The 25,427-nt window shown below is 32.5% G+C and overlaps 2 protein-coding genes across 5 annotated transcripts in view; one reads left to right on the top strand and one right to left on the bottom strand.

The window, feature by feature from the left end:
* Positions 1 to 12,381, top strand: part of LOC113391665 (juvenile hormone esterase-like) — a 34,169-nt gene extending 21,788 nt beyond the window's left edge. For 2 of the 4 annotated variants that reach the window (XM_026627708.2, XM_026627704.2), the window contains 3 exons: positions 7,505 to 7,652; positions 9,701 to 10,965; positions 11,612 to 12,381. In XM_026627708.2, coding sequence (XP_026483493.2) covers positions 7,515 to 7,652; positions 9,701 to 10,965; positions 11,612 to 12,380 — 2,172 coding nt within the window. In that variant the 5' untranslated portion in view covers positions 7,505 to 7,514 and the 3' untranslated portion in view covers position 12,381. Of the gene's footprint in view, positions 1 to 897; positions 939 to 2,371; positions 2,472 to 7,504; positions 7,653 to 9,700; positions 10,966 to 11,611 lie in introns of those variants that run through there. The other 2 variants (XM_026627706.2, XM_026627707.2) reach the window with 2 other exon arrangements.
* Positions 12,382 to 18,766: 6,385 nt separating this feature from the next.
* LOC113391669 (esterase FE4-like) lies at positions 18,767 to 21,892 on the bottom strand. The gene is made up of 3 exons (XM_026627712.2): positions 21,758 to 21,892; positions 20,287 to 21,572; positions 18,767 to 19,131 (listed from the first exon to the last, which is right to left on the bottom strand). The coding sequence occupies exons 1-3, from the start codon at positions 21,884 to 21,886 to the stop codon at positions 18,972 to 18,974; spliced, it is 1,575 nt and encodes a 524-aa protein (XP_026483497.2). The 5' UTR covers positions 21,887 to 21,892; the 3' UTR covers positions 18,767 to 18,971.
* Positions 21,893 to 25,427: the final 3,535 nt, after the last annotated feature.

The following is a 25,427-nucleotide window of genomic DNA, read 5'->3' as shown; positions in this document are numbered from 1 at the left end:
AAGAACGGCACGTGACGAGCAATATGAAACAATCTATAATCATAACCCGGAACCCATGAACATCTTCGGCGAAAATACATACTACTACACGTATGGTGTGAATTGTCAAACGTAGTCGAAGTCTATCAATCTGAATCAATATATACAAACCGACATTATTATTAATCAATATATATAATTAAATTGGTTATTCTTCAACAAACTAGACGTACGTGATCATCAAACCCCAGAACCGTTACAATCGAAGCAAGTTATAGTGACCACGTGCCGTCATTTATCAATTGCGTCTATTTACTTAACTTCTAGTATTAAATATAATTATATATAAAAACACTTACTTAGTAATATCTGAAAAAAAACCATCCCAAATATTTTTGCACAAATTTCGTTTCTATTTTGTACGTGATAAGGTCGTTTTTTTATTAAACGTTTGTTATTTATTGAGCCTATATAATATTTTTAAACTAATTTACACCATCCATCTTGTCACGGTTGTTACAGTGATAATTAAACTCGAATCTTCATGATATAATCTCAGTACGTTGACAGTGTGATTTTTACCTCGTAAAAGTAAGACGCCATTACGAATTGTGTTCCATTTTCAAAAAGTGTAGCTCGTTTTGGAATTTGAGTGTATGCGCTTTTTTGATTTGACGTTTTTTTTTTTTCTAAATCGATTGTTTTGTGGTCTGAGCTAAGATTTAAGGATAATATGTTGTTGTATTTAAATTACATAAGAGTTACATTACTTGTAGACACGTGATTAGGTATAGTTTTCAAGCGATAAGAAAGTTTCATTTTAAATAATTAAAACTGTTTTTTTTTATGTAACGGAAAATAAAACTTTTGTGTAATTATTGCGGTAAATTTATTATATAATAATAAAAGCAAAGATCTGATTCTACAGCCACGATGGCGCGGTTTACAATGATATATTGGTGAGAATAAATATTTTTTTATTTTTTTGGCTGTATAATATAATTCTTTTACCAATTCAGGAAAAAAGAAACATTTTTTTAGTAGTTTTAAATAAGTGGGCGCACTAGTAAAAGGGTCATCTGATGGTTAGTGGCTGCCGTTTGTTACATCGTCAATGCGCTTCCAATCTTGGAAACTAAGAAGTTATGTCTCTTGTGTCATAAAATATACTAAATGAATGCAAGAAAGCATAGATAATATTAAAAAACGGTTTCTGGTGCTTTCACCCCCAAGATCCGACTTCCTGGGCTTATTAATAGATTGTACAACTAAACCTTCCCCATGATCACTGTTCCTGGTCGGTGGGTTTTGAGGTTATCGGGTTCAGGCATTCAGGAACAATGTATGTTTTCCACGATTGTTTTTTTTTTTACAATTGTATCGTTATTTTCGAATATTACCCCCTACATACAAACAAATTTTACTAATATTATAGATATTAGTATAGCTGACAAGGTATGCAGTTTATGTGTTCTGTTTTATTTTTTGTTGGTAAAGAGTAATTATTCAAATCAAATTTCGCAGATATTTTTAACTTTGCCGATTCATAAATTCAAATCGTTTGTTAAAAAAATAAAAAATGAGCCATATTATTCAACACTTGTTGATTTTCAGGCAGGATATATTATATATATATATAAGTTAATTGAAATTACTTTGTATATCAAAGATAAACTACTTAGTTTCTTGCCGTTTCTTCTCGGTACTATCTACATTCAGAAGATATTAGCTTACGATTAATATAATTCTGTAAAACGATTTAAGAGTCTAAAAAGTCGACTTGAATAAAGTATATATTGATTTTGACAGAAGTTATGCCGTCGAATTTTGTATCTAACTAGCCATTGCCTGCGGCTTTGCTTGCGTGGAAGTTGAATATATTTACAGATTAATTTAAAATATTACTTTAATCGAAGACCCCTTTTTGTGTTATACATTGGTGTGTATTTCACCCCTTAGGGGTAGAATATCCAGAATCGTTTAAATAAGTATCTACTAATTTTTAATCAGTATCCCAAAATTAAAGATTCATGTTTCTAACTGAAAAATGACGGACTTGCATACAAACTTTCGACCCTTATTTCAACCCCTTAGGGGTAGAATTTCCTAAATTCCTTCCTTAGTGGGTTTCTTCTCAATAAAACGACCCTACTCACCAAATTTCATGACCCTCACTTCAGTAGATTACGCTCGGCGATGATGAATCAGTCAGTCAGTCAGGATATGTTATTTTTTAAGTATGGATTGATATGTAATCTGCAATGATACTTTACCTTTTATGAATGATTCAATGGATTACGTTCGGTCCAAGTATAAAAGACGAAATTTCCAAAATACGTACAAGTATTTACTTAAATTTGATAGCAATGTGAGGTTGCGCCACGAAATTTTATACACTTGGTAATCTTATCGCCGTATCGACTCGTGATTCGACTCAGTGTCGAGTGTGTGCTTGTTGCGAATTGTGTGTTTGTTGTATCTCCTAAAATTTGGTGAGTCATATGAGAAAAATTTTGTCATCGATAATGTTTTCCCGAAAATCTTGGGAGTATCCCAAGACTTTTTGTTTTTTTTTTCATTCATAATTACAATTGTGTAGAGTTTTGTTGAAATCTGTTTAGTGGTTTACGTGACACGTTTCAATACACGGAGAATATTTTTTTGTTATATAAAATAACTTTTCGCGTTCGAGTTAAATGAGTTTTATTATGAAAAGGTTCTATTTTTAGGACGTTTGCCAAACTCGGTTCATTGTTTCGGCGTAATTGTGTAACAAACCGTACACTGTACTTTGTTATAGTGAGACATATTTTCCTCACCATTTTAAATAAATCAATTAAAAATATACTTAATTCAAGAAGAATCGTCACGTTACAGCATTGAATTAAATGTAAAGCTAACACCGGTTCGGATTGTAGATTCTACCGAGAAGAATCGGCAAGAAACAGAATTGTTACTATTCGTCTTAAACTGACTGCTTTTAAAGTTAGGCTTCCCAACTTTTAAAGTTGATATTTCCATTATCCGGATTCCAATATCTGAATGCTTATGTTTAATAAATCTAGGTTACAAAATTCAGAATTCTACACTCAGTAGGTTTAGCTGTGCGTCAGGATATACGACTTAAAAGTATACTAGCTGAACCTTCGGCTTTATCCGCGCGAAATTTATAAAACACAATCTTCCAACCCCCGTTTTCCCCCTTAGGGGTGAAGTTTCGTAAAATCTGTTCTTACCAGATCAGTTTACTAGTTTCTGAGATTTGTCAGTGAGTGAAATTTCGCTTTTATATATACATATGTAGATATAAAATACTTAGTCAATATATATTAGTAATGTATATTTATTTTAGGTAACAAAAGTCCGTATATAATGAAACAACGAAAAAATAAAATAGACAATTTATCAATAATAATGCTAGAACATATTTATCCTTAAAACTGTTAGACGTGTTAGAATATAGTCTACATCTCGAAAAATAATCATTTTGAAGAAATTACGATTTCCAGACATGTTAACAATATAGATTAACTTCACGTCAATAGTCTCAATTGAAAGCGAGTGAAACTGAAAAATGTAGCTACTTACATAATAATATTATATACTTAAACCTTCTCCAGAATACGCTGCATCGTCTGATGTAAGTTTTATGTATATTAAAATAAATAAATTAAATTAATATTGTACAACATCACTTACATTACTCTGATCCCAATGTAAGTACCTAAAGGACTTTTGTTATCGAAAATCAGAAGTAACGACAGTACCACAAACACCCAGACCCGAGACAAGATAGAAAACTAATGAACTTTTTCTTCATCGACTCGGCCGTGAATCAAACCCGGGACCTGAGTGGCGTGGCGTAGAGTATATTTGTTTAGTACTTTCTTCGTTTAAGCATTTTTCAATGCCTCTAGCAATTTCTCTTCAAATTCTCTTTGAACAATTATCGGACGCGACAAATAATATTGCTTCATATATATCTAATATATAATTTATTTATATATATCGTTTAAATATAAGCGAAATGTCATTGACTGACTCGTCACGAGGTCTTCGAAACTATAGGAACAATTTATTTGTAATTTAGTATAGTTACTCCGTACGGGTTTTTGAAAATTACGACTTAAGTTCGAGTGCGTTCCTTTGTATGAACTCTTATCAGTGAAGCGTATTTTAGCTATTTTGTATAGATAACATACAGAGTAAGTATGTTATGTTACGCCTCGTTGGATGATTGAGACTTGATATAAGTTACGTAACAGCTTTCACGGTTGGCAGAGCACTGGCAATAGACTGGTCCAGTGTCAAAGTCAAGGATTACTATTCGCATCGACAGAATTAAAGGGGTAATAGTTTGGCTCTGTTGTAACAGTAGCAATAACTTTAATTCTATGCCAATCTTATAAATGCGAAAGTAACTCAGCCCTTCACCTCTAGACTTAAAGCTCTGAACCGAATTTGATGAAGCTCTGAGGGTCTGTCTGTCTGTGTATCTGTTGCTCTTTCACGGCCAAACTTCTGCGAGTTATGAAATTTGTTACAAACCAAGTTTGAACTCCAAGGAAAAGTACATAGGGTTTTTATGCCTACTTGATTAAAGTATATTTTTTTTTATTTACACTGTCTCACTCACCCTTCAAACCGGAACACAACAATAGTAAGTATTGTTGTTTGGTGGTAGAATATCTGATGAGTGGGTAGTACAGAATCGACGCTGAGGATAATTCTACTAATTTATAACGATCACGATATATTACTGATTTAATTCATCACAAAAGTGAACTGCACTTGATTCATAATACGTTCCCGATTTTAATCCGATCAAACTTCAACCGAATCGCAAATGGATCGTTGTTTTAATAAAATAGGAAAACGACTAGACAGCAATGAACACATTTCGATTCGATTTCGTTAAATATAATTCGTTAGTGGAATTGACCCTTGGCTTCTATAACAAACACTCCCTTAATGATACTAGTTAAAACAGTTTAGTTTTGTAATTTAAATCAAATCAAATGTATGACAAGTAAACATTACAATGAAGCATTTTTGAATCGTCAATCTTTCAACTCTACCATCGGATCGGAAAGACTTCAACAAAACATTACAAAAAACTCGCATAGTTTATCTTTTCAAATAAACCAGATTTACAATGGTTATTCACAATTATCGTTCTTAATAAGTCCTGTGTTTTAAACCTGAGCCTGATCCAAATAACCCAGGGTTCTATCAAAAAAGTGTTCTTTTAATGAATAAAATTTATTGATAACATTTTTGGTATCTTAATATGTATCTATCATTGTCCAAAAACGTTCTCTGTACCGCAGTCCGCATGCAAGCGGAAAGCGGAGGTTAATAATTGTTGATGTTATAAACTGAAGAGATTTAAAGATATGTTTATAATAACTGTTGTATTTATCTGTACGTATGTTTGTTATTATTGTTTATTGCTGTATTGTGTACAAACGATCAGACGAATAATAAATAAATATGAAAACATTAAAAATGTACATAGACTTATCTCAGTAAGATATGTCTTCCAGGCAATCTTTAGGATACTGTACAAAGTTATAGAATACTTGAAATGATCTCAACAAACTAAATTGATGTCATGCCAAGTAAAAGTAATCTACTTAGACGATAAAAATGCATGGAGCTAATACCTGTTGACTCACAGACAGGATATGTTACATATTTTGGATAAGAGTAACTGCTGAGTTTCATACCGGTTCGTCTCGTCAGAATCTACATTCTAAACCGGTGGTAGCTTAACGTTTAATACAATTATGTCATTTTTTATGAGCCCATTTGAATAAAGATTTTTTTTTTTAAATTCTTCTACTAAGTATTAATTTCGATGTTCCATGTGTAACCGCGTGATGGCCACATATCACGTACCTACGTGTTTATTTTAATACAATTGGTTAATAATAACGTACATAGCACAGAGATAACGACAGTATTTTATTTCAAACGATAGAAGTCAATATTTATGAAATTAAACCAAATTAATATAGTGTAATGTATTTTTAATATCTTCTAATCGAACAGATAAGACGAAATTATGTTTAAATTTTTTAGATAAGTCTCGTTGCGAATTATCGTTAATTTTTTTTATCAATAAAAACATAATGCCACAAAAATTATTTATAAACGAGCTACAATACAAGAGCTCGGTAATATACCACTACTGGGTACAGACATCCTCTAAATGTGTGATACTTTGGCGGCGTCTTCTTAAGCACACGAAGAGAACGGAGCAAAGTGTTTTGTTGTTCTGTTAAGGGGTTAACATCCCAAAAACATTTTTAAGATATCTACAAGAAAAGAACAGTTATATTTACGAATTCATCAAATACTTAGTCCACGCTGTTTTATCATCAATATAATCACGGATGCCTAATTGGAACGAAGTTTTTTTACGCGGCTTACAGTAGAGTGTATTGGCAGAAATCATCACGTAAAAAAACATATAAGATACAAGATTAAAAAAAGATGATAAAGAAACGTAGAGCTAATACTTTTTGACTTCCAGGCAGGATATATAATATACATATATAATTGTATTTAACTAAAATAATTTTGTATTTTAAATGTTGAAAAAGGGTAACTATGTACTGAGTGAGTTGTTGCCGGTTCTTCTTGGTAGAATCTACATTCCGAACCGTTGGTAGATTCTCGTAATATTTATAAAAAGTACTTTAAAAGCCTACTTGAATAAAATATATTTTGATTTTAGTAGTGTATTCAGTTAGGTATTACTAAGAAGAGTTTATCCTCTTTTAATAGTATTGCTAGAAATAGGTAATGGCGTGGTCGTTAACTACCGTAATTTCGGCTTGGACAAATATTTAAATAGTCCTGAGAGATTACTGGCCGGTCAGTTGTTGGTTTGTCTTTACAGATAAATAAATAATTTATTATCTAACGGTTAAGTGGACTCAAATATTTGTTCGAGTTCTGTTCGTGTAATGAATTGTGTGTTTTAAATTTAATTGTTTTCGTTACTAAGTGACTTTATAAAACAGTTCGTCAGTAAAGACTAACGTATTGACGTATTCTGTAATTAAAATGGTGGACTAGAATAGCTACTGAGTTTCTTGCTGGTTCTTCTCGGTAGAATTTACTTTACGAATCGCTACACATTTAATTCAAACTTTGGAAATGTTAGTTTTTCATACAGTGATATTGTTTGCAGTGTGATGTATATGTTCCCAATATGAACTCTTATGGTGTTTATATATATGCAGCCGAGTTGATCCTGTGCATACATTTCGGCAACGCTAAAGCTTTGCTTGCTTAATTGTTTAAACCTAATTCATGCCATGCTCGGTGACAACTAAACTAACCAACACGCTCAGAAGCAGTGTGCTTGAATAAACTCAAAATATATTCCTTAACATTAGAGGAATTCTTTGCCGGCATTTGGAAATTTTGTAAGCTGTGTACTTTTTGACTTTGTCAGCTTTTATGGATTATATTGTTGCTATATATTAATTAATTTTACAATTTCAAATTACAGTGGCGGCAGAATGACTGAGTCACCGATCGTGAGGGTGGAAGAGGGAGAACTGCAAGGGAAGCTCGTCAACTCGCCCAGCGGCAAAGCCTTCTACAGTTTCCAAGGAATTCCATACGCGAAACCGCCCATTGGATCTTTGAGGTTTAAGGTGAGGTCATAAATAAATAATTATTAGTAATACATCGTATTTTAAATTTGGCTCAGTTGATAGAAAGTGTCTGTTAATGGAACAGGTGGCTTCTGCAATTTAGACTCTAGAATTACCAAGAAATAGAATCGTAAGTCTCTTACGGGTTGGAGTTGTTTCTGCGTTTTCAACGCTCGTTTTGGTATTCTAGGATATTTGTGCGTTCGAAATATTTCTGTGGGGAAACATGTCTTCATGGTTCAATTATACTATTTGATGGCAAAGTATACTTTATTCAAGTAGACTTTTATTTTTTTGAAACGTCACTTTACAGTACTGTATTAATCGTAAAGCGTAAACCGGTTCGTAATGTGGATTCAGTTGTACGTACATAACATACATTTCGCTGTTTAGTTTTATAACATTTAAAGTTACTCCAAGAGATAGTGTAAGAATTTATTTAATTTTGATAAAGTTAATCTGAAAGAGAGTTCAAAAACAACTGCAGAACTGTGTGTGAAATGCTAGATATGGATTGATCTCAACAAACAAGATAACGCGGCCGGTGATAAGCGATAAAATCTCCCGTGAAGGCGTAACTCATCTCTTATATAAGTTTAGACGTAATTTTAGAAATTTGCCAAAAAAAATTGATAACTTTTTAGTTCTATATACTTACTTCTTTTGTAGGCTATTTCTTTTAACAAGCAACGCTGAATTTTTGTATGCTTAATACATGTTTATATTTCTTTTCGTGCTCAGCGTTAAAGGAAAGTAGCTTGAGGAAGGAACACGCAGTTGTGGAATGGGCCCATAAATATGTCCTCAAAAGAAAAGGAAGTCTTAGCCCACCCGTGGAACATTTACTAATTAAACTAGTATTTGAAGAATAACTCGCTATTTCTAATACAAGTTTTCGCATGTAAAAAGTCTGTGAATTTGTAAGAATTTACCGTTATGTATATATATAATCTTTTAGACGTGTATATGAAAACGGACTCCTCCTAAACGATTCGACCGATTTCGATGAAATTTCTTATATGTAATTGGGTCTATGATCGCAGCGCTCCCTACATGGTCCTTAGATCGGATCCTGTAGGGGGCGGTGCGATTGATAAGCAAATAACATTCTTAATTCCTCCGAAGTCGAGACGGCCACCGAGTTTCTTTATATTCAATTAATTTAATATTCATATTTTTTACCAGAATGGAATTAATTACTTAAAGTATTAAATTATACAATAACATACATAATTTTTTAATTATTTATTAGAAAAGTTACACCATCAACATATCACTAAGCACTTAAAGTTAATATCTGACTTGGGTAACATACAAAGTGATACGTCTTTAAGTATGATACACAAAGCTTGGAGTTAGAGTACCTCTGTTCATGACTTAAAGTGACTAAATTTACACCACTTGAGACTATATTCCGTCATCGATCTTATTTATCTCGCTATCACTTCAGCTGTGATAATATTTTGATAACTTATATCAAAAATAATTCGGAATTCGACACGAAACAATTAAACAAATATCAGGGATATTTTCACACTCCTACGACCTAAGAGCTTGCGTTTGGTCGATGATGATGTTTTGACTGATTTTGGACCTACGTAAACACAGGTGCATGCTCTATTTCCTCATTCTCATAATCCGATGAGACGGCCAATCGGACACAACCGAAAAAGTTCAGGAAAGCCGTTGATCCTGTTCGGGTTTGCGTGTTTTCCGAATATTCAGAGTTTTAGTGAGAATTTTTCTATAGAAAACCGAATAACTTTTCATTGGCCTGAGCTGGCCAAGAGATGAACGCGGGCTTACTTCAAAGAGGTAGTATCACGAGCTTTTTACCAGGGTACAAAGCCATAGGATAGATAGCCATAGCCATGTCTGTTTGGATTTATTTATTGTTTTAGTAGGTATTTTACGTAATAATAAAATTATTTTCTGGATTACACCCTCAATGCCTTCTAACATGATTAAAATTTGGTAGAAGTAGTAACATTTATATTATACTTGTAGTTAATTTTGATATTTAATTTTGCAATATTTTTTACTTCTAGGCCCCACAGCCACCAGAACCATGGGACGGTGTACGCGAGGCCACTTCAGAAGGGAACAGCTGCGCTCAAATTGAACCATTCTTCCACAAAGAGTACTTGGGAGATGAAAATTGTCTCTTCCTCAATGTTTACACGCCAAGTGTGGACGGGGAATTCCTGCCCGTTATGGTTTACATTCATGGTGGCGGTTTTCGTATGGGATCGAGCAGTACTAGCTTGTTTGGTGCAGATTATTTAGTAGAAAAAGATGTAGTTATTGTTACTATTAACTATAGATGCGGACCTCTAGGTTTCCTGTGTCTGAACACTCCCGACGTACCAGGAAATGCAGGCGCTAAAGACATCGTACAGGCTCTTCGATGGGTAAAAGAGAACATAAAGAATTTCGGAGGTAACTCCGGCAATCTAACTGTATTCGGTAAAAGTTGTGGTAGTGCTTTGGTCACGCTCCTCACAGCGAGTCCATTGACGAAGAATTTAATAAACAAAGCTATTATTCAATCCGGCACAGCGTTGAATACTTGGGCGATTCAAAGAAGTCCAATAGAAAATGCAACAGCTTTAGCTAAAGAGCTGGGCTGCGAATCGATAGCCATCGATGAAATCTATGAGTTTCTATCGACGACACCAGTCAAAGACATTGTAGAGGCGTACGAGAGGATGTCACCTTTAGTCGGTACAATGGATAAGAAATTGAATCCATTCGCACCGGTCGTCGAAAAAGAATTTCCAGGTGTCGAAGCTTTCCTAACTGAACCATTCGTAGATGTTCTAACATCTGGTCGAGTAGCTGATATACCAGTTATGATCGGTTCGACTGCCGTAGAAGTCGCTTTAGTCCACGACACAGACGATTTACAATCGTACATTCCAAAAGACTTGAACATTGAAAGGAATTCAGATGAAGCTTTAGCTATTGCTGAGAAAATAAAGGCATTATACTTCAAAGGTGATGTTTCGAGCGATAAAAGCTTAAACGATAGAGCTCATTTAGTATCTGATTGTCTATACAATATTAATATGCACCGTTATATCAAGTACCTCGTTAATAACTCAAATAAGCCGATTTATTTCTACAAATTTGATTACAATGGTGAATTGGACTGGAGCAACCATTTCTTGAAGAGTTTGGACCTGAAACGCGCAGGACATGTGGATGAAGTGGGGTATCTATTCAAGAATGACCTGGAGAAGGAAGTTGAGCCGCAGGATGTTAAGATGAGGGAACGCTTGCTGAGGCTGTGGACGAACTTCGCTAAGGGCGGGTGAGTTAATACGATCTCAGATTTTATACATTTTAGCTAAAATATAATGCCGATACGGTCCAGTAGTTAGAATACGTAAATCCACGCCGAAGATTGCGGGTTCAAACCTTGGGAAGCATCACTCAATTTTAAATTTTCTTGGGCTTAATTCGAGAGTATAATTCATGTCTCGGTGGTGAAGTAACATTGTGAGAAAAACTACATGTATCGTCTACATATTCACGTACCTGCGTTAGAGCGCGCGTCGTAAAATAAGCACCAAACTTGTAGAGAACAAGTGGGGGATTAAGCCCAGGAGTGGGATATTAACAGCCTTACTTTTTCATTTATATACAGGAAAAACACAGACTTAAATGCTTATGAGTTTATTTATTAATTCAGAACACCCAACAATATTAACAATTATAATTATAAAACGCACGTGAAAAAAAATACTGTTTTGAGCGACGTCTTGAACGTTCATGTCGTGTTGATTACTTTTACAAGATACGTTTCGATAATCAATACCATAAATTAGTTAAGACAACATCCAATTATACGACTCTGATTCAGTGTCGAAGTTTTTTTATTTGTCTCTTCTCCTTCTGTGATTGGAGAAGGCTAGATCTAGTCGTAAATCTTAATGATTTTTTTTTTTTAATTTCAGCAACCCTACGCCAGATGAAAACCACTACCTTCCAGTAACATGGTTGCCAGTCACCGAAGACAAACTTTGTTATCTCAATATTGGCAATGAATTGTCATTGGCTACGAATCCAGACCAAGAGAAAATGGAATTTTGGGATAAATTATACGGAAAATACTACAAAATCTGGGATCATCCCGCAACAAACGAAAGTATTGTTCCAATTTGCGAAAGAATTGAATTTTCAACGGCTCCAGTAATCGTCGAAGAAACTATTATAACGACATCGACAGTCGTTAACAATGTGGAAACTACAGAGACACAAGTTTTAGTTAACGTGCAAGAGACTGTCGAATTAAACGAAGAAATAAAAGGTTTAATAGTCGACGATAATGAAGCTGTTCATCAAAATAATGTAGTCGATGTTCCTACTGAAGAAATCGCGGTACCAGACAATGTACTTGATTCACACACACCCGACAATCTTGTACAGGAAGAAGTTGAACCCACTGAAGTTCAAGTTGTTGAACATTCAGAAGACTTCGGCATAAATATCGTTGAGATTCAACAGAAATTCGAAACGCCACAGAATGGCGTCGAAGAAATCAAATTCAACGGTAACTCAGAAAAGAAACCGAGGCCGTCTAATGAAATTAAAATGGTGCCAAGCAATAACGTGAATCCTAAAGACGTTATCAGAGCCAACGATCCACCGGAAGACGATTTACCCAAGAACATCGGAGTCAACAAATTCGTGAACTTCTTCGAATCACTGGGCGGGAAGAAGTGAACTTAAACTTCACTAGTTTCTGTATTTTGTCTAATTTTGCCACAATTTTTTACATCGTATTACTTGATTCCTTCGTATTTTCTACGTTTTATTCGTATATTTAAGAAATAGTTATTATATTTTTATTAAAATAGATTTTCTTATATTCACATATACTGTTTTAAAGTCCATTATTACTGAAAGGATAATGTTTATTCATCTATTTTAAATATTAGCTGCAATTTTAACTTTTCAATTAAAAGCGTGCATCTTTTGTTTTCTTGACAATTTATAGAAACTGTGACATAAGTTGGTCATTATTGAACATTCCAAAAAATCAGCGTTTGTATTTAAATTTGCATTTTTTTTTAATTGGAAAACGATTTATTATGATATAAGTGTCAATTGAAACTGTTTAAAAGGAAAAATACATAATAATATTGAATTTTATGATTGGGCCGCATTTTGCAGATACCTCCGAACCCACAGATAATAAAAGTTATTTGATTTGAAAGAAAAAAAATACTTATAGTGACAATACATTACGAGTATATATTTATTCAATTAAAAATGTAATTCTTTTTTTTTCTTTGATACTTTTGTTTATTTCAATTTAAATCTTTACAACTTTAGTACTTCTGTGGGTTCGCACATTTCTGCACAAAACAGTCCAATTAACAAGTATAGATATAGATAGATATATATGTATTTATTTATTCATTTTGATTATGCCCACGTGTGGGCCTAAGTGCTAAACATAATATTTCTAATTCAATTGATCATTCAAAAAACTAATTTATAATGTTCGAAATACTGGCAACACTGAGGCAGATTTGAAGCTAAAATTTAGTCTAAATTATTTTTTATTTGTTCAAATATGAATGTGTAATACTTTGATATATTTTGTATGTACTTAAATAGGACAATAGTTTATCTTAAATGATTATTTGGACTTCATAAATCTGATCAGTTTTCCCTTGTTTGCCACTGTACAGCAGATTTTAAAAATTATCTTTATTTACTTTGATTGTTTTGTTTACATATTCAGCTCTATGGTCCACGTGTGTACAATTATCGTTAAACTGATCAAATATATGTTATTGTCATAACTCTTGGTTAAAAATTCTTGGGACTGACAAAATTAGCTTAAAAGTACTATTGAGTAAAGACAAGAAACTTATTTTTATTTCTGCAAGTGTGCTATCAAATAATATGTGGACATATATATATTCTGACACACTAAGATTATTGTAACAGAAGTAAAAGCAAAAGTAACTTAACTCATGTCATTTATTATAAGTACTTTTGACCGTAAAGTCAGTTAAATAGAATTTTTACTGGTTAAGAATTTTGGCTGTAACATATGTTCCTTTGTGTCGAAGTAATAAAAAAAATATATAATTATTTTTTTATAATATCAATCATATCCATGCGTCTACTATAAAAGAGTATTTTACATTTTTTTTCATAATATTTACATTTTGCATAAGTGATATTAATTTCATTGTGTGATTTCAAGTGCCTTTAAAAACAATCGTTTTATTTTTTCTTTATTTTTTTTAATTATATTTCATTATGTTTATAAAATGCATAGTATGTTTTTTTTGGCGGGAAACTTTTTAATTCATTTGACCGATTACATTCCGTTGCATTTATAGTAATTTAAAAAAAGCACATTAAAGTAACTTAGTCAAATATTTTAAGGAGTTATTTTTAAGATATTAAACGTTTAGTTTATTTTATCTGACTGTATTATATATTAACAAAAATAAAAAAATGATTTTGCGACAATTTCTTCAATTGTAAAAAAAGATATTATCGCATCAAGATGTAACATTCAATTTAAAAAGAGAGTTTACTTTAAACATAATAATATTATTAGTACTTATTTTTAGGCTAAATTTAATTTGGCATTATATTCGATATCTTTTAAAAAATATATATTTATTAAAAATAATTGTTGGTTATGTCTGTAATTATCAGGGACTTCAGCGATTCATGAACATACTAGGTGGTAGCCTAGTCAGTCTGGCTAGTGGTACCATTTAATGGTGATGAAATTAATATAAACAGTTGTCAATATGTGTATAACCGGCCTTTTCCTATTAGATGGTTGAAAAATGTTACCTATAGAGTAATTCAATATTGAAACAGAAAAGTAAAAAAAAAAATACAGTCATTTGATAGTTTTATTCTGGTTTAAATTAAATTTTAATAGTGCTGAGTTACGGACTTATCAACATCGCTCTGAGAACTCACGTCGATGGGAACTATAATCTCATCGAAATAACCGAAAATTCTTCGTTTATACTGAAGGAAGGAAAAATAAGGAAGTCCCTGATAATTATATAAACTTTTAGTAATTATGTGTGAGCGAGATGCGAATATAAAAAAGCAACACGTGCGACAAGATATTATGTCATTTGTATTCTTAGTTATTTGTCAGATAGATTTTGCTTCGCCATTCCGTAGGCTGTATTGCATTTTCATTTTTTTTTTATTGAATAATATTTTCTTTCATTTAAATATATCTTTAATGTAACGTTACTGCTTCAATTGCGTGATAGCGCCAATGATGTGATAAGAAAATTATTGGATATTAAATTCACTACATAATTATAATATTTATTTAGTATAATTTTCATTGAAATTATTTATCACTGTTTATTTTATAACTGGCAACACAGAGTGTCAAAGTGACATTAATTTACGCGCTAAAACTCAAGTGGAGCTAAGCACTAGTAAAATAAATATTAGTAACTTAAATGCTTAAAGAAATGGAATTATGAATCCTATTACCTTAACTATTAAGACGGAACTTGTTTGTATCATACCTTTGTAAGTAATAATTACGCACGAAAATTCGCACTAGAAATAAAAATGTAGTCACTTGAATTTTTTTCGTCAAATTATTTATCGATTTGTAAATTAAAATTAATGTAGATAACCAGTGCCAATAATGATTCTAGTTATAATTTCCATTTTATTATTGCGCATAATACAGATTGCGTATTTTTTTATATAATATGAATAAATAAATCTTGTCAGAGTTATTTGTTTTATTTGAATATATCGATACATTCTCGTGAGGCGAAGTATGGACTCATTCCGGACCTACGTTAATCCGATTTCGATATCACATCCGTTTCATTTCTTTCTCACATATCGTATAATGTTAAGTTGAACAAAGACAGGGCGATATTTGAAATCTGATGTCAACACCGATATTTAATCCAAATATCCGTTACACAACCGATGTCACAAAATTCAGATATCGCCCATGCCTATTGATAAGTGATCAAGAACTACCGGAATTCAATAAAGTTTAGATGATCTCGTTTTTGAAGTTATACTTCTTTTGGCGCGCACAGAATGACATGAAGTTACATGTTGAAGTCGCTCGCTAAACCGCCGATTTTGTGTAAGGTCGCTCGAAATAGATAACTTCACGCCTCATCTTATTTTATTATTATAAAATTTAAAATTGCGAATGTTTAAATTTGTAAGTTTTATAGTAGTGATTGTTATGGGTTTTTTTTTTTGTAGAATCCATAGACGTATTTGTCGCTTGCATAATTTGTAACCTAACCTGAGTGTGAATTAGGAACTATCAAATACCTTGATTTAAAAATCTATCGGGTTTGTTTTGAAATTATCCAGAGAAAATGACATTATGCAATGTTTCTCTTTGACACACGGGCGCGTTGTCTCTGCCTTTGCCTTTTAATCAAACAAAATGTATCCGTCAAAACTGTCTCAACCTCTGTCAACCAGGTGGCGCCTCGACCCCGCTGGAGGCAAATGCTTCGCTCTGATTTGTCGTTACAAGAAATACAATATTCATAACTTTTATTAAATTAATATGGTTTATAACTTCTTAAAACAATGTAACAAATCAAATATAATTAACTCAAGAATTTTAAAAGATATTAAAATGTAAACAAATAATATTGTACACATACATGCAAACATCAATCAACCCAACTTATATCTTCCTCCGACATATATATATATATATATATATATATATATATATATATATATATATATATACATATATATATACATATATATATACTTGGTTTATTGTTATATAATTGGGATAAAAAAACTAAAATAATAATTTAAAAATAAACTTTATTACATAAAATTTAAAAAAAAACAGTATTTATCTAACAACATTATAGTTCTCTTAACTTGTTACATTTTTGGAATAAATTCAGGTAAATAAACTATACTCGTATTTTATTAACTCTCCCTTTCCCTCCCAAGTGCACCTACCGTTGACCGCGCTTGGAATATTATTAAATATTGTTCGGCTTTATTGATCTATTCACTCACCAAAGCCCCCAGGTGAAATTAATACCGACGTGCATTAAAGGATGACGACTACACTAAGAATAAAGAATTAAATTTTATTAAAAAAATATTTATTTGACCTAAAGGGATCCTTAATGTGTGGAAATCCATACCTGTAAATATTATTTAGAGGCAATTAGTTAAGCAATGTTTTTATCTTCAACAAACGTCAAATAAAAGATGACATAATATAAATCACTGTTAAACTAAACATCCACTAAACGACTTCTATAAAAGTGTTATTTATTCGTATTTATAAACATTAACATTATCAATAATCACAGAAAAATATTAAGAAATAAAAAGCGTCTACTGTACTATATTGTTCGTTAAAATTTTATATTGTTATAGTTTATTTATAATTCGCTTTTATATCTTTATAATATTGGAACACAATATAAATATATAAAAAACATAAAATCTTTGTAAGAATTCCATTGTTTGTTCTGCTACCATTACAATCATAACAATATTATGTAAAAGCTCCATATGATATGTATATTATATACAGTTTATATAAAAATTATTCTTTGATGTTGATGATGATGTCTTGCTGATCAACCAACTACGCAGGACGTCCACAAGTGTGTTGTATTGCTTCTGCTACCATTACAATTACGATAACTCTAACATACTTAAATAAAAGATGATATTAGTAATATGCTGTTTTTTCTGCTACCATTACATCATGATGACGCTGTAACTTCCCAACATATAATAAAATAAAAAGCATTATGTACTATATTGTTCGAATAAGTGATATTCCTTATTCTACTACAATTATTTTTTATAACAGATTATAAATAATATTAGTATTACAGTAGAACCTCGATTATCCGGACGCGTTCCGCCCGTTCGTCAATTAAACACTGACGATATTATAAAAAAAATACATTAAAATATCATTTGACTTTTGTACGTGTTTAATATTACAACGTTTAACATAGTTTATATTTTAATATGTATATCAATTATTTATAGACTGCACTGTTTTATGAGAAAATGTATTTTATTTCGCTTATCCGAACTAGTCTCGGTCCCAATTCGTTCGGATAATCGAGGTTCTTCTGTATGTATAAAAAGCGTCCTCAATATTAAATAGTTTGTTCTGCTACTACTACAACTAACTTAAACATTTAAAAAATGCATATAAGCAATTATTCTGTTGACTAAGGATCCATCTGAGACATTAAAAATGTTTGCATAACATGATAACTTTATACAATTTTCAAGTTAGCTTGATCTTTTTGACAGACGGGCTAGTGATGAGAAACAGGACATATAACATATATAACAGTCGATGGAACGATGGAATGCGTAATTCAAATTAGAATTTAAAAAAAATTAACTTATTTTTCTAAAAAGAGTTATACCAGGTAAAGAGACCCCAACCACTAGCCAAAGAGGCCCAATGGACCCCCGTTTGTAACAATAACTTAACAATGATCTTTAATAAGGATTTTTGTAATCGATATTTGTAGCAGTTACTGCCTGTTATTCGCGTCCCAACTATTCCGACCGATGTAACATTGTACAAGCGTCTATTATTTTCAGTGTTCTTATTTAAATTTTACTTTGAAGCAATAATATATAGAAAAAGTCTTTACATTTTCGGATAACGCTTGAATCTTTAGGAACTATTGTATTATATGTATTTTTAAAAATATTTTTACAATTTTCAAAATAATTAAATTAAGAAAATAATATGTTCGTCATTACAAAGTTATGTCGATCAGAAAAATTTCTTGTACAGGTTATAATAACTGTTTTAAAAGTTACCGATACAAGTAAATAAACTATAGCTTACTGATCGAAATTAAAATATTCTAACTAAGTTTCAACGCCTCTGTTGGTCTAGAGCCTCCACTCCATTGTGGCCCCAGGGCCTCCAGACCTTTTAATCCGACTCTGGCATTATTCAACTAATAACAACATATACAACATTTTTAAAGTAATATGGTACTTTAAATGTCAAGAGTAAGTATAAACAACTTTAGAATTAAACATGTGATTTGGTAATAGCTTTCCTGTATCATATGTTCCAATAATATACCTTTATTTCTAACACAACACTATTCGAATAAACTACTCATATCCACTTCCAAAAGTTCCAATAATTTTGTCGACGTTTTAAACACCTTTTCTTTACGAATATTGAATACCACAGACAATTTAGATATCGACCAATGATATCATCTCAATTCAAGGTCAAAGTTGTCTATGATCTTTACTCTATAAGTAAGCGTTAAACAATCACAGTTTCGATCTTCCTTTTATTAAATCGAACCAAAATTTCACACTATCAAACTTAGGGAATGTTTCGACTTTTATATCATCTTCGATGTTAAGACATATTTTTTTATCTATATCGTAGGGTTGCCAGTCTAAACTCAGATTTTTGAATGTTGGTTTTCTGAAAAAAAATAGAATTATATTATTATTATTTAATATTTTTCATGGTGAACTACCTACTGGTGATGGGAGATGGCCCAGTGGCTAGTTTTTATTAATGATATAGTAAGGCGTACAAATGAGCCACCTGATGGTATGTGGGCACCATCGCCCATAGGCAATAGCGATATAAGAAATATTAACCACTCCTTACATCGCCAATGCGCGGACAACCTTGGGAACTAAGATGTTATGCCCCTTGTGCCTGTAGTTATACTGGTTCACTCATCCTTTAAACTGGAACATGACAATACTGAGCACAGTTGATTGGCAGAAGAATATATATGAATTTGAGTTAGTGATACCGATACAAACGGGCACCCTACCACCATAACACGGTTCAAACCCAGGCAAACACACATGAAGGAAAACATCTTAAGGAATCCAGCTTGTGTCAAATTAGTCAAATTAGAGCAATGAGGTGGAATAAGCTCCAATCCCTTCTCAAAAGGGAGAGGAGGCTTTAGTCCAGCAGTGGGTCATTAACAGGCTGTTCTTATGTGACGAATTGTGGTCAAAAAGAATTCAATCAAACAATAACCAAGAGTAAAATTATGAGTGATTATGTTCTCCAGAACAATTCGGTCACGGTTGCCATTCTCAGAGGAATCTAACCAAGTGCAGAGGACGTAGAGTACAATCTCTATTATAATCTAATGGGAAAGAAATTTGAGTTCATCAGACAGAGAATATGAAGTCCCAAGCTTGCAAAATTCTTGTGAGAATTATTTTATTGAAAAAAAAAAAATTGGGCCAACCACTGAGTTTGAGGGCGTTGGGTTGATGCGTCATAAAATTGCCACGGGACATTCAGTTTGTAGCACAGCATATCATATATTACAAAAGTCCAACAGACATACAGACAATATCCAACTACCAAACGGATATTCATACGATATTTATCTGGAGAGAGGGATTCACGGGAAATTTGCAAATGACGATATTTGATGAAGATTTCGGAACAAATCATGCCAACGGGTGCTCGCTAGAGCGGACAACTTAAACTAAAATAGTTATACGTGTAACTATATACATGGTGTATGAAGACCCTTATTCCAGAAATACGAAGCGAGACGAGGTAACTTGTTACTTATTATAAATAAAATCAAAAACTTACCCAGTTTTCGCAAAACTACACCAAGCGTCCACGAGATTGTGGGCAATAAACAAATCCTTTTCCGACGCCGATTTCACTTTAGTTTCTCGATAGAATATATACTGTATGAGATCCCCGTGCGTCGCACCTTTAACGCCTAAACTTCTCATCGTCCTAATATTCATATTACCAAAGTAACCAAATCTACACAGATATATTTCTTGAGAACTGGAGAACAGCTCAACCATTAACATAATATCTCGAAGGAAGTAATGATCGCTTATGAGATGTAAATATTCATTTTTAGTCGTGTCATCAGCATTTCTACCTTCCATGTAATATTGGCGCAATTTACTCGCAAATGTCGATGCGTTCGGCGTATTCATTTTTGTAGACAGAAACGACGGAATGAAATATTCGAAATTGTCCACGTAAATCACATTTCCGAGTTCGTCCTTCTCCACAAATAACGCACCTTCGTGCGAATGCACCGATACTAGGACAGGTAATTTTTTCAATCGATTTTCTCGTATCGATACTATTGGCGGTTCTTCGAAAAATCTGACAACTTCGTCGAACTCCTTCTCTATCACAGGTAAGAGGAATGCACTAAGAACGGCGGGATGTTCAGTTAGTTTTGCGGATATTGTCGCGTAAACTAAATCCTCAGCCGATGCTTTTGAGAAGAGATCATAAAGTTCACTCTTATTTCTTGTATTCTGTCCTAAAAACGACGCAACCACACTCGCTCTGTGTATCGGATCGTCACCTATAATATACAAATCTGATATCGACGAACCAGATTGAGAGATCACTTTATTAAAAAACCCATCCGCCATTTTGCACGTCAAATACGACGTACCGATAGCCGCTCCCGCGCTTTCGCCGAAAACAGTAATGTTATCGTCATCGCCGTTAAAGTTTTTTATGTTACTCTTAACCCATTTTAAAGCCACGACTGTATCCTTTAAGCCAGCGTTACCCGGAACTTCCGGTGTTTCGAGGCACAAAAAACCGAATATACCTAATCTATAATTGATCGTTACTAATATAATGTCGTTTTGAATGAAATAATCCGGTCTATAGTAATCACCGTAGCCTAATGTCAACCTGCCACCGTGAATGAAAAATAACACCGGAAGTTTTTTTATATCCTCAGTTGGCATCATTGGAGTGTAAATGTTTAAGTACAGACAGTCCTCACACCCCTCCATAGTTCCCTTACCCATGGGGTTGACTTGGGGGCACTTATTGCCTGGTTTAGTAGCGTCCCATATACCTGACCAGCCATCATGCTCTAGTGGATCCTGGGAATTAGAAGGCTTTGTTGATGAGTTCTTTATTTATTTGCAAAGAACAGCTTATTGCTAAGATTTTACAAGTATTACACGAAACGAAACCCCAAAAATTTGGTAAAATTAACAAAAAATATTTCAAAAGCTTTAAAAAATTACTAATTTATATATTTGGATACAATTTATCAGCACTATACCTTGAAGCGAAGATCACCAACAGGCGGTTTCGCATACGGTATACCTTCGAAACTGTAGAACTTTTTGCCATTATAAGTAGAGCAAACCTTGCCTTTAAGTACACCTTGAGGAATTTTGACTTGAGGCATCTGAAAACAAAAAAATAATATATGCCCAAATATAATAGATAATGAAAAGCAGTGCCAAATATTAAATCGTACTATCAATTCAAAGTCCAACTGCAATAATCAAAAAGCTATGTTACCAGGAGATAAATCATACAGGCACATAAAAAATAACTTAAACACAAATACAATATAAAAGACCCAAGACAACGAACAACATGTCTGAAGAGATCTACATCTTAAACTAATATTATAAATGTGATAGTCTGTCTATTAGCTCTTAACGCTTAAACCCTTGAACCGATTTAGATGATGTTTAGTGTGGAGTTAGGTAACATGCCGGAGAAGGACATAGGTTACTTTTTCAATTGGCCCCTCGAGGGGGTACAATCGGTGAAGGTTTGTGTTATTTTTTTTTTATTAATTCGCGCGGGTAGTCCCTCTAGTCCAGCTAGTATAACTATATGACTACATCATTTTCAACTACATTAATTTCTCCTCCTGAATTGGAAATTGGTTATTGAGTGAGAAATTGAATATGTGTCAAATTGTGATGCTTGGGACTTTATTGGGACAAATTAAAACTTGTATTTGCTCGTAAAATCCTAGGGAACCGTCCACATAAACAATAAAACAAAGTTTTTATTTAAATTTTACATACTGGGCTATCATACTGGGCTATCGTACTGGGCTATCATACTGGGCTAAATGATTCATAAGGTATTATACTTTAGGTAAAAATTCAAATTAAACACAGTCATTGTATTTATTAAAATGACCCTAAATTAATCAATTCAAGTTTTTCCCTGTAACAATAACATACGAATACATAAATATTTTCAACTAATTTATTAATATTATACTGTTAAAATTATTCTGATAAGTGTAATATGTACTAAACTATACATATTGTAAATGCAAAAGTATATTTATATTACAGTCTGTGTCACGGCTAGACCCCTGAAGCAATATTGATGATTTCTGTAATGAAGCGAGCTTGAATCACAATCCTACTTTTGTTATACCTAAAACCGCCATATTAACACGCAAAAATGGGATATAATGAAATCTTTAATTTTTTCTGTGTTCAATATTGGGTGAAAACATTATACAGGCACTAGAAGTATATCAATATGCTGTATGTTTAAACTCAGTTTCAATGACATAAAAGGTACTTATAGAAAAATGTTGGTTTTGGAAATTCTCATTAATATTAACATACATATATATTTTAAATGATAAAAGGATTTAGATTGATAACAAATTCACACTGAACGTCTCCTCAACATATAAAGGACACTCAAAATGAAGACAATCCGTAGGACATATTTTAGTGGGCAAACAAATACCCTCTATTCCCTCACTCTTATAGTTCGATGGAATGGCAAATCTGACACAACCAGATCGAGTTCGGAAAGGATCAACGAATTTATGTGCGTACGAAGCACGGGAATATACAAAACTTCCAGACTCCGGTCTGCTATTTATTCGATAGAAAACCATAACTTTTTATCGGCCCGATCGGGGTTTGAGTTCATGACCTGAGATCCTGCGGCTATATATCTAGACCAACGATAAAAAAATATACGATAAGATATATTTCCAAGCAAGCACAAATTGTATTTTTAAGTTCTCATATTAAGTTTATTTAACCTCCTTGTTTTTATATCATTTTATAACTTATGTCATATGCCACTCTTAAGAACTATGTACTTTTATTATGTAGAATAAAACCGTCTATACGACCCGTTATCTTATTACATACCGTAATAGAAAGGTTCCACTAAAAAAACTGCTTCAACACTTATTAGTATGTAGTATTATTTTTAACTAAAAGACAACTGGGAAAGAATTGCTTATAAATAAATATTTGAAATATAGTGCACTTATTTCCATAACTTATCAAAACAGACAATATTCTTCGATATTTATTTTTAATATGACTGTTTTGAATTTTTCGTCTTTTACACATTGTCAAAGTCAAAGTCCAAACTCCAGAGACAGTAAGGTGGCCACAGATAGAAGGATATTGGAACCTTCAGCTTTAACCGATTATCGACATAAAATCAACGAATACGTGTGAAATCGCCGCGCTGGGGCCATCGCGATGTTTTTATTAACTTATATTAATGCCTATTATAGAATTATAAATAATGTTGTATCAATATCTATATGTCGGAGAACGGGTGACAAAATAAATAGTTTTTTTTTTTTTTTATGTCATAGGTGGCAAATGAGCAGGAGCTCACCTGATGGAAAGTGACTACCACCGCCCATGGACATCTGCAACACCGGGGGGCTTGCAGGTGCGTTGCCGGCCTTTCAGGAAAGAGTACGCTCTTTTCTTGAAGGTTCCCAAGTCGTATCGGTTCGGAAAAACCGTCGGCGAAAGCTAAAATAAAACCAATTTATAAGTAAACAATGTATATTTAAAACGATAACAATAAATTATACTTATTCTTAAACACTAATTACAATTAATTCGATATAATATATAGAATAATTGAGTTTAATTACAGAATTAGTACAAAGATACGCTCACCTGGTTTAATCACCAACAAACAGTTCAGAGAACCGATTGTGCCGTGTTCAACACTTCTGATCTGTTGACATCTGTCGAGCCTTTTTTATAGCAACTTGTCCTTTTGAGTTAATAGCACAACCGTATTATAAGATCGGAACTTGATTAAAAGTATTATCTCCCACATATATATAATTTGAATATACTCAGAAATTAATGGAATTTCTTTATGACTCATGTCCAAACTTTTTTTTACTTTTTGGCTTCATAATTCCACTTCGAACCAGTGGCGGGCCAAGACTAAAATTTTATGTGCGCGAGGTCTTTCATAGCTATTCCGTGGTCCTCTTTATTTACAACAATGCACTTAAAATACGAAATAAACATCTTTGATATTATTTTCGTACTCATTAAAACATTGTATTAAAATGTATTTGTCCAATTTGAGGTTAACATATTCGATACAGGTTCTTTTACTCTTGATTTTGGCAATGGTCCATGTGGGACGTGGGTACTTCAAAATTCCATCTTATAATTTATATTTATTTTAATTTTAATTAACAAAACTAATCAAAACCCAAGCAAGAAACAGTTAATTGTTATCGTTGAATGTGGAATTACCCACTAATATGTACCATACCATTCAATTATTTATATACATTTGTGGGAAGTTCAATTCAAAGACAAAAGAATAAATTGATTTATATTTTCATTTGAAGTAGAAATAACTGTAATTTTATTCCTTATATATATTTATCTTAGTCTTAAATAAATTGTATATAATAACATATTAAAAATTTATGACGGTAATACGCAATATCCATTGCTTTCATTATTTTGACTGTGATAATAATAAATGTATATAAAATTTAAGTAATACTATACAGTTTTATATTATAAAGTTATTTCATGTTATTTAATGCAATGCACTAAAAATATATGCAATAATATTAAGTGTAAATATAAAACAAGTTTTTTAGTATATATTTTTAACGTAAGTCTTATTAATTTGTTTTAACTTTAAAACATCCGTGTAACATGCGT

Source organism: Vanessa tameamea, chromosome 30 (assembly GCF_037043105.1).
Source record: "Vanessa tameamea isolate UH-Manoa-2023 chromosome 30, ilVanTame1 primary haplotype, whole genome shotgun sequence".
NCBI lineage: Eukaryota > Metazoa > Arthropoda > Insecta > Lepidoptera > Nymphalidae > Vanessa > Vanessa tameamea.
Note: the sequence above shows the minus strand (reverse complement) of the source record. Positions and strands in the feature narration are given on the sequence as shown.

Excerpts from the sequence above, each read along its gene's own strand:
- LOC113391669 (XM_026627712.2), bottom strand. The coding sequence starts at position 21,886 with ATGCCTCAAGTCAAAATTCCTCAAGGTGTACTTAAAGGCAAGGTTTGC. Across the intron at positions 21,573-21,757 it reads TTGGTGATCTTCGCTTCAAG|GATCCACTAGAGCATGATGG; the intron begins GTATAGTGCTGA and ends TCTAATTCCCAG. Across the intron at positions 19,132-20,286 it reads TGTAGTTTTGCGAAAACTGG|AAAACCAACATTCAAAAATC; the intron begins GTAAGTTTTTGA and ends ATTTTTTTTCAG.